This window comes from Solea solea, chromosome 1 (genome assembly GCF_958295425.1).
Source record: "Solea solea chromosome 1, fSolSol10.1, whole genome shotgun sequence".
Taxonomy (NCBI): Eukaryota; Metazoa; Chordata; class Actinopteri; order Pleuronectiformes; family Soleidae; genus Solea; species Solea solea.
Window position 1 is genome coordinate 45,032,445 of NC_081134.1, and position 19,961 is coordinate 45,052,405.

The 19,961-nt window shown below is 39.0% G+C and overlaps 2 protein-coding genes across 9 annotated transcripts in view; both read left to right on the forward strand.

The window, feature by feature from the left end:
- The first annotated feature begins 1,015 nt into the window (after positions 1-1,015).
- Positions 1,016-18,050, forward strand: LOC131469111 (kinesin-1 heavy chain-like). Of its 3 annotated transcripts, none has more exons than XM_058643994.1 (26): positions 1,017-2,539; positions 5,087-5,174; positions 6,312-6,385; positions 6,480-6,584; positions 6,671-6,719; positions 6,802-6,857; positions 7,211-7,298; positions 7,728-7,852; positions 7,945-8,049; positions 8,358-8,503; positions 8,800-8,948; positions 9,483-9,682; positions 10,255-10,323; positions 10,665-10,871; positions 10,963-11,106; positions 11,476-11,664; positions 11,901-12,018; positions 12,542-12,597; positions 13,180-13,289; positions 13,496-13,597; positions 13,686-13,746; positions 14,264-14,335; positions 15,042-15,140; positions 15,238-15,451; positions 17,047-17,104; positions 17,248-18,050. In XM_058643994.1, the coding sequence occupies exons 1-26, from the start codon at positions 2,414-2,416 to the stop codon at positions 17,252-17,254; spliced, it is 2,817 nt and encodes a 938-aa protein (XP_058499977.1). In that variant the 5' UTR covers positions 1,017-2,413; the 3' UTR covers positions 17,255-18,050. The 3 variants fall into 3 exon arrangements, with proteins under 3 accessions (XP_058499957.1, XP_058499977.1, XP_058499968.1); XM_058643985.1 differs by having other exon boundaries at positions 1,018-2,539; positions 17,047-17,119; XM_058643974.1 differs by having other exon boundaries at positions 1,016-2,539; positions 17,047-18,050.
- Positions 18,051-19,733: 1,683 nt separating this feature from the next.
- Positions 19,734-19,961, forward strand: part of arhgap12b (Rho GTPase activating protein 12b) — a 36,544-nt gene continuing 36,316 nt past the window's right edge. For all 6 annotated transcript variants that reach the window (XM_058637370.1, XM_058637378.1, XM_058637395.1 and 3 more), the window contains exon 1: positions 19,734-19,871. The gene's annotated coding sequence lies outside the window, so the exon portion shown is untranslated. The remainder of the gene's footprint in view (positions 19,872-19,961) is intronic.

The following is a 19,961-nucleotide window of genomic DNA, read 5'->3' on the forward strand; positions in this document are numbered from 1 at the left end:
GACCCCTGGAGACGGGAGATGAGCAGATGGGTTAAATCAAATAACTTGATGGAATACAGAGATCTTGCTGGTTGCAATATACCCTTTTACCACTAGATGACACTAAATCCTACACGATCAACATAAATGCAAACTACATTGTATTTGGGAGGCCAGAGCCAGGCCCAGCCCTAAACAATTTGGTTCCCTAGGCAAGATTTTAGGTGGATTTTAGGATACAGTGCCATTTCTTCTGATATGCAAATTAGATTCATTACAGTGAAATGCTGATTAGCAGAATGCAATGAAGCAGTCAACTGCAGTATAATATAACATATGGGAATGCATTAACATTGGATGTAAAGTTAAACACACTTTAGACCATTTATGCTGAACTGTAACACAACAAACAACAATGCTTACAACTCTTATATATAAATGTGTGTGAAATTGAGTGTTATTATTATTATTTAATAGGTTTTTCTATGCAGTTAAATTAATGCAGACCTATTTTTTTTCATTGTAAACCTAATAGTTTTAGTAAAAAAATACTGAAAGTCGCACCTTTTTTTCTTCCCCCTTAGCATGTGCCTAAGCCACAGGCCGCCACTGGGCCCCGAGCTTCCCAAAATTCAGAAGTTCAAGGCCTCTAAAAAATGATGACCCATTTCCAGATGTATATGTAACATGGTGTATGTGTTGCGCTGCTGTGTATTGTTATGTTCAGAGGATTCACTTTTTATTTTTTTGTATTATTTGTCCATTCCCACTGCCCGTAGAATTGACGCCGTGTTGCGTTCAATGTACGACTACAGGTAGGTCACGGTGAATGTTCTCCTTAAATTATATTGTTCTTTTGTGGAAAATGCTGCTTAAACTCTGCTTGGACGATGTTATATTCTCTGTGTTGTAGTAGTGTGAGACGGGAGGGTATATTTTGGATTATGTTATTCTGAGCAAGCTCTGTGGCGCTTTTATTTTGATTTATGGTTGCTAATTATGTTAGCTCCCGGGCGCTAGCTGATGCTAACGTGCCCTGTGTGGTGTACTGTGCTTATGCGTTGAATGTACGGCAGGTCACGGTGAATGTTGCTCCTTAAATTATATTGTTCTTTTGTGGGAGATGTTACGTTCTCTGTGTTGTAGTAGTGTGAGACGGGAGGATATATTAGGATTATGTTATTCCGAGCAAGCTCTGTGGCGCTTTGTTTTGATTTGTGGTTGCTAATTATGTTAGCTCCCGGGCGCTAGCTGCCGTGAACGTGTACTGTGATGCGTTCAATGTACGCTGTTGAGTCTACAGCGCATGCTGTCGAGGTTCCTGCGGTGGTGAATAAAGGAGAATAAACAGTGTGGGTTACATATACATTAGCAAGAATGGTGCACATCATTAAAATAAGATTACATTTAAAATAAAAATACATTGCCCCTATTGTTTTCATATTCTTAGATGTTTTGACACCCAACTTTTCAGCCTCAGGATTCACATAATTCCACCATACTGCCTCCACTGTGAACGTGTGATTGGGGTATTCATTATGGACAAGAACAACGAGCTGATGTTTCAGTAAAGGAAATAAATTACATTGATTCATATGTGTAATTTAGATTATTTGACCAAGTTCAAATGCAAATACATATAGTTAAGTATTTGTTCCCATGGTATTTTAATTTATAAATCCGGGGCATAAGTGGTGACACTAATGTTCCAAGACAACTCTTACAGGCAACGTATGTACTGTTGCCTGTAATACTGGCAATGCTGAAAGTAATGGCTCAATTCAATTGAATGAATTCGATTGAAGCTTCCACTACCATGGTAAATGAAACAGGCAGCTCTGATGTTCAGCCTAAGATAATCACAAATACAAGTATGACTAGTGATGCACTGTATTTTTGAGTTATCAAAGCTAAATAGATATAAGAGAATAATAGAACCTACAAATCATTTAGAGATTAATGGTTCAAAAAGAACTCTCAAGCAGGTGACTGGTTTTAAAGTTATAGCTGATCATTTAATATCAGCCCTAACCATGAACTAAATGATCATAAGAATACAACATGACTATACAGTATAAATAGTTCCGATTTCTCCAGCAGATTCTATCAGTGTGACTAGACAAAGGAATCATGTGCTGCATGTTCTTTCCTTTTACAGACACTAAAACCAGTGTTTATCTCTGGCCAAGTCATTCCTCTCCATAATCCACCAGTATATTGTTCTAGCTTGTAAACGTGACTGTTCCGCTGTCTATTACACAGTGGAAGTAAATAATCGAAAACTGTGTTATATGTATCAGTGTGAATTCTTTATGAGAACTTAGAACTAAGAGCCGCGGCAGCATCAGTGTGAGCGAGGGGCGCGTCCTGCCTGTGGCTGCCTGCTGCTCCACTCTGTGTGACTGTAGCGCTCCATCCATACACGGCTGCGGAGATGGCGGACCCGGCGCAGTGTAGCATCAAGGTGGTGTGTCGTTTCAGGCCGCTTAACAGCTCGGAGGTGGCCCGAGGAGACAAGTACATCCCGAAGTTTAATGGGCATGACTGTGTTCACATCGCGGTGAGTTTGCGGCGCAGACCGACAGGTAGAGGACAGGGGTACAGTATGTGTAGCGGCCCACTCACAGCACTTGTTATTTACTGTCGCAATTGTTGCAGAATGCTGTCAAATTTCTTTTTGAATTATAATGGATTTTTATTGTCGACCATGTTGTTCTCAAACTAGTTTTTTGTCATTTAACATCATTTAAATAATGTGTTATACTGCCAGACTATGCAGAGTTTTATTGGAGGTTTCTCATCGTTGCTTTTTTCCAAAATAAGGTTGAACACATTATTCTGTACTGGTAATTCTTCATTGAGCTGTAGCTCATGATACTGATGTCTTTTGGAGGGTTGGTAAAACCGTGCGTAATGAAGCCTGTCCGGGTGTCTTTTGCAATTTTCCGCACCAACTTCTCTTGTCAAGTCAAATAAATGTTATTAATATAAAACTATAAAATCACAAACACGATTTGCCTCGGAGGGCCGTACAGTCCAGTCTGTACATCAAGTGACACCGTCCGTCTTCACATGTCACATGTACAAAGAGGAAAACAGAAAAAGATGGAGACAATGAGCATTTAAAAAATGAACAACATTATTGTCCTCTTGAATGTGAGCAGCCCATTAAAGTACACTGGATAAAGTATGAGCTTAGACAACAGCGTTGGTTTGTCACATCTGTTCCAAGTGTAATCCACTGAAGTTCTAATACTGGTTAAATGTGCAGACAATGTTACATTTGCATGCAATTGTGATGGCATAATGTTACAATAATGCACCTGTGGCTAATATGGCAAGGCAGATTAAAATGGCAGAGTGATGGCTGCGTCCTTAGTTTCAGGGTGTATGCTGGGCATCCCATGGCCTAGTTGAAAGGGAACTTGGCTGGTTGCTGGTTTGAATCCTGACCGCCGAGGGCGTACTCCTGAGTACCCAATCCTCCCTTTCTCCTTATTGATCCATCCAGTGTACTTAATTGTGCCGGTCCCAAGCCTAGATGAATGCAAGGTTTGTGTCAGGAGGGGCATCTGTAAATCAAATATGGGGTGACCCCAAAAGAGAGGGAGCAAGAGGCAGAGTGCATTCTGGTTTAGTGTCAACACTACCCAGGCCTCCATAAACTGAACACAGCCTTCATTTGATTAGCAACTGATAAGTTTTTGTAAGATTTATATTTCTAAAATGTCATCAGCTTACCCTAATGCACAAGAGGCAATATGTCACACTGCATTCTGTTCTTATTGCATCATAGATTGGCATATAATATATTTGGTTTATGGTTGGTTGGTGAAAAAAATGATTGTATCAATATCTAATAATGTAGTAAGCATAATCATGATTTCCTTCTCTGGAAACATTAGGCCATGGGCTATAAGAGACTTACTAAGACAGTAAGGGTCTTGTTTTATAGGTTGCATACAGCAGCTAGAGATCTGCACAACTGAGAACAGCCCTCTGGACTAAAATAAAAACACATTAAATGCGACAGGAGATGAGACTTCACTTGAGTATTTATCTTTAAAGAAAATTCTAAATATACAATATGGTTTCTAGTGGTATACTGATTCCACTATCCCATAAAAATGAGAAGGTGAAGATGTTCACCATTCTTTCCCAGAAAATTGTATGTGAATGAGGTCAGGCCTTCTTATAGGACATAAGGGACATTATTATACGCATTTTCCTGGTGATTATTATGGATGCAGCTGAAGATAAGTGGCGAAATCGTAAGTCTTGGGAAACTAAAACCTCTGATGTTTGTGACCATTGAAAATGAGAAGGATGAAAGGCTGCTTTGTTAAAGCTACTGACTCCAAATCATGATGATCAGTGGCTTCACATGTATTACTGAGAACTGTGTCTCCTATGCCAGTGCAAATCATATCTTATACAGCATTAGATTGGGCCCACGCAATAATATAACTCACCTCTGGGTTGTTTTGCCTGTATAGTATTTTATGTTATTAGGTATGTCCCATCCTTCGTATGTATTTTGATAGTTAACTTCAGTCCACTTGCTAGTAATTTAAAAGTGGGTCAGGATTATATATAATATATAATACGTTATAGAGACTGCCACATAATGACATTTGCTTATTGTTTGTTTTATTCATTAGTTAGTTGAAATATTTGTGTTTTGCTCAGTTGTTTTACTGAGTGGAAGAGATCTCAGAGATATAAAGAGTAGTTTATTTCACACTATGAGAGTGACCTACACACCACTGACCTCCATGGCTGTCACCAAGGGTTGGAGACAGTTGCAGTGGCTGAAGACACATTTGTTGAGAAATGGAAGGCTAATAATAATAAAAAAAAAATCTTAATAGCTAAGCCAATAGATATAATTAGGGGGGAAATTGCTCCTATAATATTCATTCGGTTTGAAGTCTTTTCACCTGTATTTCATCTTTACATATGAATATCCATTAACAATATAAGAGACCTTAAGTGTACTATACATGTAAATCTTGCGTATGATTAACCTTCTGTTCTCATTATCCTGCCATGTAGAAATGATAACATGAAGTGACACTTCTTATTTTTGCCTCATCTATCTCCACAGGGTAAACCTTACTACTTTGATCATGTATTCCAGTCCAACACAACTCAGGTTGAATTCTATGAAGCTGTGGCTCAGAAAATTGTCAGAGGTAAGTTTTTTATAATGGAATACAGGCTTAAGGGCCTATTTAATACCAGGCACTAAGTCTAACTTAGGTGTCATTTTACCATCCCACACTAATAATGTTTAAATTGCAAATTTAAACAACATGTCATGTGATAAAGTCATATTCATGCCCTGAGTGCACCACAGGAGTTCCCCCGGTCGTTTAGGCCTATAGACCCTTTCATTGTATACAAGAATGCATGCGCAGTTTCGGGTCAGAAAACAACAGGTAAGCGAACACCGAATAATTAGGAATATGTTCTTTCTAGAGCTGCAACTAACAATTATTTTCATAATCGATTGATCTGTCGATTATTTTCTCAATCGTTTGGTTCATAAAATCTCAGAAAACTTTAAAAAATGTTGATGTTCGTCAAACCTGGAAATGATGATGTTCTCAAATGTCTTGTTTTGTCCACAAACCAAAATGATTCACTTTTGATGATTTCTTTGTTATCCAGAGCAAAGAAAGGAAGAAAATATTCCCATTTTAGACGCTTAAACAATTGGAAATCTTATTTTAATCATGAAAAAAGCTTCAAACCGATTAGTTAATTATCAAAAATAGTTGTCGATTAATTTAGTAATCGATTAATAATCGAATTATCGACTAATTGTTTCAGCTCTGGTTCTGTCGTTGTGAACAATACCTAAATAAATAAGTACTAGCTGACAGCAATAGTCTGCCTCCCATTCTACTCTCATAGACTCTGTGAACCACAAGAAAGCCCCGCCTTTTGGGACCGAAGCGATCTGTTGGGATGATATGGTAAAACAAGTTCTTTATGGTGTGATGGAGCCTGATCATTAAGGGCTTTGTATGTGAGGAGGAGGATTGCTTTCACTTCCACAGTGAAGCTTTTAAACCTAATTCTCAATCCACTGAGCTGTTGAACACCTGGCTTTAAAGATAACGGCAGATGACACCCAGATTAGCTAAGAGTAGTACAACCCCTTGGACAGTGTAGCTGCTGCTGTGAGGTTTTTTCCCACTTCACTAACAAAATAGGTTTGGATATGCTCTTAATGCATAGAGAGCATACCTGTCAGAAGTTCTGCTGATTCTCTTAAACCCTGCAACTAAATACTGGATGTCTTTGATTTGTCTTGATCTGTACAGATGTTCTGGAAGGGTACAATGGTACAATATTTGCCTACGGGCAGACATCGTCAGGCAAAACACACACAATGGAGGTAACATAGATGCGTTTGCCACTATTAAAATACCCAGTGCTTCGGATTCGTTGTAGTTTTATCTATATGTTTTTCTCAAAATTGCCTCCTACAGGGAAAACTCCATGACCCAGACTCGATGGGAATCATTCCCAGAATTGTTGAAGACATTTTCAACCACATTTATTCTATGGATGAGAACCTGGAGTTTCATATCAAAGTATGTTTTCTTTCTGGCACTCACTCAGATGCTTTGGTGCGACAGCAAATGTTGGTTAAGTCTCATTAGGGGCTTTTGCTTTACAGGTTTCCTATTTTGAAATTTATCTAGACAAAATCCGGGACCTATTGGATGGTATGTAAACATTTTTTATTATTCAGACCCCCAATACAAACGGGAACTATTGCAGTAATTATGATTTTCTCTGTGCCCACAGTAACAAAGATCAACCTTTCTGTACATGAGGATAAAAACAGAGTGCCATTTGTCAAGGTGAGACACATGTGGAGATTTGATGTCATGATGAGCAGTTTTATTTTTTGGTGCAATATTGTTTTGGTTCCATAGTACCACAGTCGCAAGTTAGTCCCTGCTGCTTGTAATGCATTAGCTACAGATGACATCAGGAAGGACACATGGAAACAATGACACAGTCCTCATCTGTCTCTGTGTTACAGTCCTCTCAGTCCAAAGTGTATAATAAAATAAAAAAACAAACAAATATTGAGAGAATCCCACTTTTCCTTTGATAAAGTATGTAAAGTCTCCTCTTTTAAGGATTTCTCTGTGAAGTGATCCGCCCGTGGGCCGGTTTAACACAGCGTTTCCTTGTGATGTGTCCTCAGGGGTGTACTGAGCGTTTTGTGTGTAGTCCTGACGAGGTCATGGACGCCATCGACGAAGGCAAAAACAACAGACACGTGGCCGTCACAAGTAAGTTCATACACTGAGGGCCTTCAGTGCTGCCGCCCCTCATGAGTTCAGTCCCACGGTGTCTCCTGACTGCAACCAGAGATAACTGTGCTCAACACATAACCAGATATGTGACTAGAAAATGCAGAAGTGAATTCAGGCACAGTATATACAGTATATACATAGATCTGTGAGATTAATTGGTTAAAAAAGTGAAAGAGTTTGCAAATGAATTAATTGATGAATACCTAAAAGCCAACCTAAATTTGTAACTATGTCATAATATATGACGTAGACACAGATGTATAATTATCACTCAAGGGGCATATCCCATATCCTATATTAACATCACACAATAGTGTCATAATGATCAGTTATTAAAACACAATTGTTAATGCACAAGCTAAGTGTGTGTGTGTGTGTGTGTGTGTGTGTGTCTGCGTATCTCAGACATGAATGAGCACAGTTCCAGAAGTCACAGCATCTTCCTCATCCACATCAAGCAGGAAAACACTCAAACTGAACAGAAAATGACTGGCAAACTGTACCTGGTCGATCTGGCAGGGAGTGAAAAAGTATGTCTCTCAGTTGTATACGTTGTACAATAATTCCGTGATTGTCTGGATCTAGCATCATTATGGAATCTCTCCCGTTTGTGTTTTCAAAGGTGGGTAAAACTGGAGCAGAAGGCACGGTGCTGGATGAAGCCAAGATGATAAACAAGTCTCTGTCTTCACTGGGAATTGTCATCTCGGCTCTGGCAGAGGGTTCGGTGAGACAGAAATCACCTGTGTTATCGGCAGTGTTATCGGAATTTTACAGTGTTTAATGTTTGGATAATGAAAACAAACCAAAAAAAATGAATTTCTTAAACCCAAAAAGTTTACCTCTCCATTTTCGTCATTCATTTTAAGAACAACTCAGAGGTTCCGTTGTTTGACGGGAATAATGCTTGTTGCTCCACCCACCCCTGGCCTGCACTGCCTGTGTACTATGTGCAATAAAATAGAATGAATATTCAAGGCTGTAAACGCAACGTGGTTCGTTTGTGTATGATAATGTAGCCATGTCGTCTGTCAGGCTCATATACCGTACAGAGACAGTAAAATGACCAGGATCCTGCAGGACTCCTTAGGAGGGAACTGTCGGACCACCATGGTCATCTGCTGCTCACCGTCCTCCTATAATGATGCAGAGACCAAGTCTACGCTGCAGTTTGGACAAAGGTTCACACACACACACACACACACACACGTGTATATGTATGTATGTATGTATATATATATTTATTTATATATATATATATATATATATATATATATACATATATATATATATATATATATATATATATATATATATATATATATATATATATATATATATATATATATAGAGAGATGTATATACACACACGTATGTGTATATCCTCTCATTTATCACTCTCATTTATCAGTCATTAGTTGGGTTATAGACACAAATCTGATTGGTGCATTTTTCTCACCTTTCTGTGTTTCATCAGGGCAAAGACAATAAAGAACACAGTGATTCTGAATGTGGAGCTGACTGCAGAGCAGTGGAAGAACAAGTGGACGAGAGAGAAGGAGAAGAACAAAACCCTGAGATGCACTGTCACCTGGCTGGAAAATGAGCTCAACCGCTGGAGGAATGGTGATGACGAGGCACACGCCATCGTTTAGCTGTAGCACATAATGTCTAAGACCTGATAGATGCTTACTGAGACTGTGTGTATATTAAGCATAACTGGAGATTTTTAAGAAATGAGATTACCGTTCTAATCAGGGCAGCAAAAATATTTTTTAAATTGAAAACTGTGTAGTGATCTACAATAAGTTAATGTATATTAAGAGGGTATGAAATAGTTTAGATTAGATTAACTTGAGTGCATGATCATGCCTGCATTACATTATTTGACATATTCGTTAACATGGTTATTTTTTATGGGGATAATATAAAGAGTTGGCATACAGACATGATATCAAATCGCTTTTATTTGTATTGCTCCAAGTCACCGTGTGCATTATCTCAAGGTTCTTTACATGGTAAGCCTGAGAACACTCAATATTATACAAAGAAAGAGAAACTCAACAGTTCACACAATGATCAGACACTTTGTAACACTGAAGAATGAGCAGAGAAGTGTCGTTATCTTCTCTTTTTTCCCCTTTTTTCCCCCCCTTGCAGGAGACAGTGTGCCAGTGGAGGAACAGTTTGATAAGGAGAAGGCCAAAGCAGAGGTGCAAGCTTTGGACAGTGCACTCAACAACGATAAAGCAGCACCTACAGCAGCCCCCAGCACTCTGACCGGGGTCAAACTCACAGGTGCTGAGAAAGAGAAGTGTGCAGCAGAAATGGCTAAACTGTACAAAGAACTGGATGAAAAGGTGAGTAAGTGCCTACAGCATATGTTGGTAAATGCACATCATGCTTGCTTCTCCTGTGGCAGTGTACAGACACGTTGATGTTTGGTTGATCAGTGATCTCAGGTGACAGGAACTAATTAAAAGAGAATGAAAGTTGATTATGGCAAGACATACCAAGTCTAATCTCACAGACTTGGTATGTATTACAGTATGTATCATAAATCTAATAAACAGTAATATTAAATAATATATTGTTTCATATTTGCAAATCATGGCAACAGTGTGTTAGAATATTGCATGTAAAATACATTGATCCACTTCTTTCTCTTATGCTTGAACGTAGCAGTACATGTGAATGAATTGAATAGAAATATTATTATTGTTGTTGTTATTATGATTATTAATAATGATAACAATATCTATAATTAAATAATAATAATAATAAAAAGGTGTGGCTCTTTCCTGCGTTCATGTTGTTTTTCTTTGAACCAGCAGATGGCGTAGGTGTGTGTTGGTTGCAGTGACAATGGTTGAGTGACTATATTTGTCTTTCCCTCTCTCCTTCCGCTCACCTCTCCCCTCTACTCTTCCAGGATGATGAGATCAACCAGCAGTCTCAGTTGCTGGAGAAGCTGAAGGAGCAGATGTTGGACCAGGAGGAGGTGACATTGCACTTCCTCTCTCCTTTCCTCTTCGATTCCCTCCCCTGCCAACTCTCCCTATGTGCCTCAGCTCTGAATCCATTCCTGTTACCATAGATCCCAGGCTAACTGCTGAAAATGGACCATTAGTAGCCCTACAGCAGAGGTCAGACTATAACTCACCCTCAGCAAGCACAGGAACCCTAACATTTAATACATTAAGAAAACATTAAGAAAACATTTGGATATAAAAAAAAAGGGGGGGAAAGGATTTGTATGATGCTCTTATCATACTTTCAGCACATCTGCCTTTTATTGAATAAACTAAACTGAACATAACTTACCTTGGTCCTTACCCACAGCTCTTGAATTCCTCCCGGAGTGACCATGACACCCTTCAGACAGAGCTAAACAGGCTTCTAGCAGAGAATGAAGCCTCCAAGGAGGAGGTGAAGGAGGTGCTGCAGGCCCTGGAGGAGCTGGCCGTCAACTATGATCAGAAGAGTCAAGAAGTGGAGGACAAAACAAAAGAGTTTGAAGCCCTCAGTGAAGAGCTGAACCAGAAATCGGTACCATTTAACTCATCTGAATACAGTGAAAGTGATTACACTGAACATCCATAGTCACTCTGTAAAGTTCATGTTACCCCCCCAACAACAGAGCTCCTTGGCCTCCATTGACTCTGAGCTGCAGAAGCTGAAGGAAATGACCAACCACCAGAAGAAGAGGGTCACTGAGATGATGTCATCGTTACTCAAAGACCTAACTGAGATCGGCATCGCAGTCGGAAGCAATGACATTAAGGTGACCAGTCTTGATATTACCTACTAAATGGATTTCGCTCACTGATTCCAACTTGTTTACTGTGGTTTGCGACATGATCCAAAACTCCTTACATGCTCTGGTCTGGACATTTGTTATCTGAAATTGCAGACATACAGTATTACACAAATTAATTAAATGTTTGTTTTATCTGGCTCATTATTATTATTATTATTATTATTATTATTATTGTTGTTGTTATTATTGGGTTATTATTATTATTATTATTATTATTATCATCATCAGTATTAACAATAATAACAATACTAATAATAATAACAATACCAATAATAATGCTATTATTATTATTATGAATGTGGGCCTAGCACGTGTGTTTTCCTCACCCCTCAGCAACAAGATAGCAGTGGTCTAATTGATGAAGAGTTCACTGTGGCCCGGCTCTACATTAGTAAGATGAAGTCTGAGGTGAAGACGATGGTGAAGCGCAGCAAACAGCTGGAGAGCTCCCAGGCCGAGAGCGTCCAGAATATGGCTGAGACGGAGCGGGAGCTGGCGGCTTGCCGACTCCGCATCTCCCAGGTAACGACTGCCCTACTGCTGCCTCTGCCAACGTCGATACTGTCACCATGGTGACAAATGTGGCATCTCACTAAATAGTACTAAATCACTTGTTGTCAATGAAATGGCGGCTTAACAAGCCGATTGCTTTCTGCGGGTCCAACAGTTTTCACTGTGGGTTTAAAGGTAAGTGTGCGTTGTGTGTTAACTCTTAATGATTATTTGTGCGTCGTTCTCTTTCACATGTGGGTGTCCAGCATGAAGCCAAAATCAAGTCCCTGACAGACTGTGTCCTGACTGTGGAGCAGAAGAAACGACAGCTGGAAGAAAACGTGGACTCTCTCAGTGAGGAAATAGTCAGGATCAAAACCCAAGGTGAGCACAGCTCACTGTGCGTTGTACACCCATCAGCTACAGTTATACATTTATACAACTATGGAACCCGAGTACAAATTGGAGTTTCCTGTTGCCCATTTAATGCATATACACAATATGTATAATATGCAGTTAATAATTATCCACGTTTACTTGTAGTGAACATTTACATGTTTACAATGTCCTATACATATTGTTTTTCCTGGAGATTCCTTATCATTGGGTATCATATTAAGAAAAAAGACATAGGGGGAAAGAGAGGGCAAGTTTAAGAATAGAGTTTCATGTCAAGTCTAGTCCATCTCGTCCAAATCCTGCAATACGTGTCTTTACTCTGAGGGAAAACGTCAGCTTTTCCATTATATAAATCCAGTGAATAATGTTAAACCATTCTTCAAGGTCTGCTTTTAACCATTTTCTTGTAATGGATTTTTTTACATGCTACCAACAGTATAGCGAGTAACTTTTCGTCTTTCAAACTTTCAAAAGTTTCAAACTGGATATTGTTTTTGTCTTCTTGCAGAGAAAGTAAACACAATGGAGAAGGAGAATGAGGTTCAGTCTACCAGTCAAGTCAAGGTACATCTAAGCTGAACAGGTGTGGAAGTGAAAGTTAGCATCGAGTCATCTTGTTAATGAGAGAGGAGGACTGAGCCATAGCGAGGGACCCTTCCCATAAACTGGTTAAAAATGTGTGGAAAACATCTGAAGTGTTTTTTAACCAAAGCTCTTGCCGTTTGCTCTCTTGTTGGGTCGGTTGTTACTAAGCAACCCAAACCTGGGAGTAGCTGACATTACTGTGAAGTTGCTGCAGCCTTAGTTTCTAGTTGTGTTTAACTAGATTACCAGCACTGGAAGAAGAGCTCCGACGTTCAGAAGAAGATTGAAGTTGAGCCACTGCCCCTTTGCTTTAAAAACGATCCAGGTAAGGAGGTCCAGTTGCCTCCTGTACGGAAACCCCTAGATATAACCAGAACCTGCTGGAGGAATTTGAAATCCAATGTGTCCTTGGAAAAACTCAGGATCCCTCATCCCTGACACTTGTGGATATACCCTCCTCACTGCCTCCACAACCTGATCCAAGACCATAACAATTATAAAGTGTGTTTTTGAAACACAAACTCACACTCGCAATTCATTCTGCCGCTGATGTTTCCTCAGGAAGCTGTGGAGAAGCAGATCCAGTCCCAGAGAGAGACTCATCAGAGGCAGATCAGCAGCCTAAGAGATGAGCTCGATACCAAGGACAAGCTGATCACAGAGCTGCAGGAGTAAGACACCACGTCATACAGTGTTGCTCTCCATAAATGCACCCACGTTGCTCCTGACAACATGTGAAAGATGAGTGAATGGGTGAATGGCAAAACTGTAGTGTGAAGCAGCTTTGAGTGGTCATCAAGACTAGAAAAGTACTATAAGTGGTATGAATACAGAGCATTTAACTGCGCGTGTAACTCTGTTACTGACGTCTGTGCAGTCTGAACCAGGAGATCATGTTGGAGCAGGAGAGGCTGAGAGTGGAGCACGAGAAGCTCAAAGCTGCCGACCAGGACAAGAACCGTCAGCTGCAGGAGCTCACGTAATACCGCTGTGAAACAAAAAACACAACAAAAAATTTCACAGTTTACCTCATTATACTCTAACATCTTTTAACATCTGTGCTGCAGGATGTTGATGGACAAACAGGAGCAGGCCAAACAGGACCTGAAGGGACTGGAGGAGACTTTGGTCAGTTATTGGCATTTTCATTCATAAATGAAAGGGAAAATTCACAAAAAATACATTAATGGAACAAGTAAATTCACCTATTCCAATGTGTAAGCAGCACAATGTTACAGTGTTCATACTGAAAAGTGAAAAAGTAAAGTCTTCCTTTTTTTTCTTAGAAATGTATGATTACTGGATAGCCCTTTGGGATGAACCATCTCATTTTAGAGGGGGTCCAACACATAACACAGCATTTCCTTGCTCCTTACTCATAACATTAACAATAACAACTAAAAGCCTAACCCAGCCCTAAACTGAAGTTCATTCTAACTCAGTTCTAAAACTGCTCCTGATGATGATGATGATGATGATGAATAGCAACTCACTTCACTGCAACCACCGCGGGTCATCGTGGTATTAAACAGTGTAGAATAACTGTAGGATTGTAGATGATTGAATTATGTTTTTATTTGTGGAAATAAGAGCATTGCCTATGAAATGTTATTCATCACCATTGTGGGTTTATTTTTCCACACAGACTCGGGAGCTGCAGACACTTCACAACCTGAGGAGGCTTTTTGTCCAAGACTTATCTACCAGAGTCAAAAAGGTCACATGTCCATCCATCCATCTTCTACTACTTTATCCTCCAATCTCAGCCACACACACACACACACGGGGAGAGCATGCAGACTCCATGCAGCGCTCGAACCCGGGTCTTCTTGTCAGATTTAACCTGTTATTATATCACATGTGCTTTGTTTGCTCCAGTCGTGGCTTTTACCTGGAACGAGACGACCAGGCACTCACTCACTCACTCACTCACTCACTCACTCACTCACTCACTCACTCACTGCGCCCCGTTTCATTTGCACATAATGAAATTTTAATGAATCGAGGGAGCACAACAGAAAGTGACAGCAATAAGTAGGCCATCAGACTTTTTCAAAGGTAGCTGCTGTGAATTAGGGACCGAGGTCCCTGGTGCGGTGCGTTAATCTAGTCCTCGGGCTGAAGCTTGATGAGATGATCAAAGACCCAGATTTTACTGGAAGGCACAGATAATGTTTGGTGGTGTTTTTTTAAAATCCAAAATCTGCAGCCTGGCTCTCTTACACATAAATGAGGTTCAAAGGATTCTTTTTAGTAACTTTCTTTTTTAGACACCGTGTTGCCTTTATTAGCAGTTGCAATATCCAAACTCATCTTTATTATTCAAATATGTTTTATTTTGTATCATGTGATCTGCAAATTTACCAAAAAAAAAAAGAAAAATGCTTAAGTCAACATTTTTTTTTGTTGTTGTATTTGAGCAGAAGAGAGATTCAGAAGAACTGGAGATTACCACTGCCCAGAAACAGAAGATATGTTACCTGGAGAACAACCTCCAGCAGCTCACTAAAGTCCACAAGCAGGTGAACGTGTGTGTGTGTGTGTGTGTGTAAAACACCGAGTTAAACACAGAGCTCATCAGTGTCATGCTCATCCTGTGGTCTCGCTCTCACTCTGAAGCTGGTGCACGACAACGCCGACCTTCGCTGTGAGATTCCAAAGATGGAGAAACGTCTGCGGGCCACGGCAGAACGGGTCAAAGCCCTGGAGGCTGCGCTGAAGGAGGCCAAAGAGAATGCAGCCCGCGACCAAAAACGCTACCAACAGGAGGTAGAGCGCATTAAGGACACGGTCAAGCCCAAAAACATGGGCAGGAGAGCCTCAGCGCAGATAGGTTAGTCCACACACACACACACACACACACACACTCCAATTCACTTTGATTTGTATATGACATTATCTCAAGGCACTTAACATAGTAACGTCTAGACCTTACAATTATTATAGAGAGATCCAATAAGAACACAATGTTCAAATTTACATAATGTGCGTATTTATATTCTTGCCAAGAAAGAAACACTTTCTGCATAATTTCTCTAATCTGTGTGATCTTTACGCAAAGAGAAAGTTAGAAATGTCAGTTTGTGTTTTCATAGTGACTTATATCATCCACTGTAAACAAAGTACACAAAATCCACGTTATCGTTGTTCAACAAAAAATAGTTAAGTGCAATTTGTTACCCTGTCTGCAGTTTGCAGCTGTTGCCATGGTTACTAAATTTTTTTCTTCTCACTGCTCGCTCCAAAAAAAGAAAACAATTTGCATGGTATTTTCATTTTAGCTTAAACTCAAAATAAATGAGCTGCAGAATACATCTGTGTATTATTAGGAATTATTAATGTGGACCCAAAATTCATTCAATGAAGCCAAAATTCTTCTTTTTTTAAAAAAACTCAAGAAAGAAACCAAATAAGATATTGATACAGTATATTGAATAAAACTGTAACTTTTAAATATAAAACGAATGGCCATTGTCAAATGAGTTCTGTCAGCTTCACATGACGCTCTCTGTGTTAGTATAGCACTGTTGCCTGGCAACATTCCCACAAAGGCAGTCATTTGGTTTTTTTTTGTCAAGACAGATGGAGGCAACAGCAACATTGTACAAATAGGATGGAGTATGATTGTTAAACACTTAGTCACAAGCTCACATACACAGCTCTGATAGTATTGCTTGACAGAGCCTGTTTTCAGTTGGAGGTTGCAACATACAAATAATATATTTATCGACTACTATTTTGATAATCGATTAATCGGTTTGAAGCTTTTTTTATGATTAAAACAAGATTTCCGATTGTTTAAGCTTCTTAAATGTGAATATTTTTTTCGTTTCTTTGCTCTGGATAAAAAATAACTGATCAAAGAACTGATCAACCAAACGATTCATCTATTGTTGTTGTTTCTATTCACAAAGACCAAACAGAGGTAGAATTTGTAACCTCAATAAACCCGAAAAAACCTAAACATTTAATAGGAAAAACTAGAGCTGCAACTAGCGATTATTTTCATAATCGATGAATCTGTCGATTATTTTCATAATCGATGAATCTGACGATTATTTTCTCGATTAATCGTTTGGTCCATAAAATATTAAAAAACCTTCAAAAATGTTGATCGGTGTTCGTCAAACCTGGAAATGATGATGTTCTCAAATGTCTTGTTTTGTCCACAAACCAAAATGATTAACGTTTAATGATTTCTTTGTTATCCAGAGCAAATAAATGAAGAAAATACTCACATTTAAGAAGCTTTAACAATCAGAAATGTTGTTTTAATCATGAAAAAATTAATAAATTATCAAAATAGTTGTTGATTAATTTAGTAATTTAGTTATCGATGAATTGTTTCAGCTCTAGGAAAAACATGTTTCTGTGACCAGAATACTTTTGCTCTTTGTGTGACGTGTGTTTCCCCTGATTGTGACACAGCCAAGCCCATCAGACCAGGCCAGCTGCCGGGTGCTCCGCTCATCCCCAGTCTCAACAGGTCCAACTTCAACAGGTTCAACACAAACATCATGTTCCACAGTCGAGTGTTTCTCACATCACAGATCTATGATGTCATTTTCCTGACCTTTTTTTAACTGGCTGTATACTTCATCCACTGTTCTCCTCCCATTCTCCCTGCAGCTCCTGAGAATGGTGAAGATGTCAGAATACGGCGTGTCTGGATGGATTACGTACGCTCATGGGCGTTATAAGGGTCGCTTATATTCAGTCTATATTGCTCAATCTTCATGATTTAAAAAAATAAAAAATTATTTTAGCACCGTTGCAGATACATGAACACGTATCTGTTCTTATTACGCACACATCATTTCCACCAGTAATAGTATTATAAGCCACATCTTGGTGCTGTAGTGTGTGTGTGTGTGTGTGTGTGTTGGATGATGCTACAGTACACCTGTAGATCGAAAACAAGCTTTTTTTTTTCATTTCACAGCATTCTCTGCATTATTTCTGCCCCATTTCAAAAAGCCACAGCTTGTCAGCAACAGTTGTATGTTTACTTTGTAAACTTATTACAAATGAACATTTTACAAAATCACAATTTGTAATAAAAGTGATTTTACACCCGTAACAGTGAAAAACCGTCAGCTCAGTCTACAAAACACCTCCAGTTACAGCAAACACTGAAACCAAAGGTGGTTTTCGGTGTTTTGTTGAGATTAACCTTTTTAGATATGTGTTATGCTCCACCACAGAAAGCATTATTGATGATTTAACATTTAGGAGTCAGTGAAAGCATTGTGTAAGTGCCTTGCAGTTAGTGAGTAAATTAGAATAATAAATTAGAATAATTAAGTTAGTAAACACTGTTGTGTTTCAGACATGTTAAAAAAAACCTCCTGTATTACATACTGTTTTCTTGAACCCTGAGTTTATTTTTTAGTTCACACATAATACACTTAAAATAAATTGAAATGTGAAAATTCTTTGTGGTACAATGATTTACTTTATTTCGTATATTTCATTAATTTTTATTGTAAATGGAATGGTTGTTGTTTTGAAGCTCAGTGATCTGCTGTGCTGAGTCATGGAGGCTCACTCTCATCTGAAAACATGGCTTTAGGCAGACACACACACACACACACACACACACACAGAAAAAAAGATTTTAGTGACTAACAACAGGCTCACCTAATAAAATATGTCTGGTCCCTGTTGGCAGCCATGTTTTTCAGGCTGCTTTTAGCACTGGGGTTAGTCAGCACTGACTTATGTGTCAGTATGTGTCATATAACCACACGTTCTAAACCTGAACAATCACTTTAACGTGTTGCATTGGCTTAAATGACTTTAAATTAGCAAATAAATGCTATTGTGTTGAATAGAAATAAATGAATCCTTATGATTCCTATGGAAAATAATCCAAATACAGTGAATAGACAGGTTTTTACAAATGGTGAATGAGCTCCTGGCACTGATGAATACTCACGTCTGTCACTTCCCTATTCACACCAGCAGGGTGCGTACTTTTACACAGATCGTCTGTTCCAATACACATTAAGAAGTGATCTCATTAAAACGCGGGACAGAAATCACACGTTACTGTGATATCATGTAAACATGTAGCCTTATTATTGCTTGGCACTACTTCCAGTGTGTCTACATAGTATGAGCTGTCCTGCTGTGTTCCTGGAGACACCGGGTACTAAATCATTCATGAGGCCGTTTGGATGGAGGGGAATACTCCCTACTGTAGGAGGGGGATGTTTATGTTTTAATAATATGAAAATACCTGGTAAAGAATAAGAAATTGTGGCATATTATGTAATAAATGTCCAGTGTGTAAAATGTACCTAGGTGCAATTATTTTCATTTGGCAGACAAATAATTCTATTTAATTTTCTATACGTGGAAATGATTGTAGACTATTGTTTTAGGTCAACTATGAAGGAGCACGATGTTTTCACAATAGCCCACAATGGACCAACTAAACTAACTGAAGGCCACATAGGTAGTTTTAAAGGTGAGGTGATATTCAGCCGCAACATGCACCTTCAGCAATAAATGTTGTTAAATCTGACACACTGCGCCTTCCAGGTGATTCCCTGAACTCCCTCCAAGAACCAAGAACCAAGAGCCAAGAGCCAAGAACCAAGAAGACAGTGTTCGGCTGAGGCTGCGGGACAAAGCCTATAAGAGGGAATGCTGCGTCGGTTACCAATGGGTTGACTAAGTGTGACAAGCTGAACGGAAACACGACGAGTAGAATGGGAAAAGGGTATAGTTTTTCTTCAAAATAAGAGCACACGCGCGCGCGCATACACACGTAAAGGAATCAATACAAATTCTTTAACCCATGACATGAGTCAAAATAAATTCATTTTAATTTAATTAATCACAAAACAACATATATATATTATTTTGTATAATCACAAAATAATATATATTTACATATATTATTTTATGATTCATTTAATTACAATGAATTTTATTTTTTATTTTTTTTATATTTTTTATTTTTATTTTATATATATATGTATATATATATATATCATTACAAAGATTTTTAAGAGGGCAGTAAACGTGGAGAGCTCTTATTTTCAGCCATTGTGGCATGCTTTTACTTTGGAAGTTGTGACCGGAAGTGCCCCGTGTTACTGCTACAGTAGACTTGACAGCGCGCAGAGAGGACAGACAGCAGGTTTGCTGCTACTGCGGACAGTGAAACACAGAGACAAAGTTACCGTCCTCCTCATCCTTCTGTCTGTGGTCACAGGAGACAGCGACACACAGTTACTCGAGAGGTGGGTGTGTTTCCTTTTAGCTGCTGTGCTTTTCTATCGCCTGCCTGCTCACAGGGAGACTATTGGCTTGTGTCGGAGTTACTTTGTTGC

What these genes read in the sequence shown, in the direction of transcription:
- LOC131469111 (XM_058643974.1), top strand. Translation starts at nt 2,414, where the DNA reads ATGGCGGACCCGGCGCAGTGTAGCATCAAGGTGGTGTGTCGTTTCAGG. An exon ending in GCTCAACCGCTGGAGGAATG is followed by an intron (nt 8,949 to 9,482) that starts GTGATGACGAGG and finishes CCCCCCTTGCAG; the next exon opens with GAGACAGTGTGCCAGTGGAG. An exon ending in GCCGACTCCGCATCTCCCAG is followed by an intron (nt 11,665 to 11,900) that starts GTAACGACTGCC and finishes GTGGGTGTCCAG; the next exon opens with CATGAAGCCAAAATCAAGTC.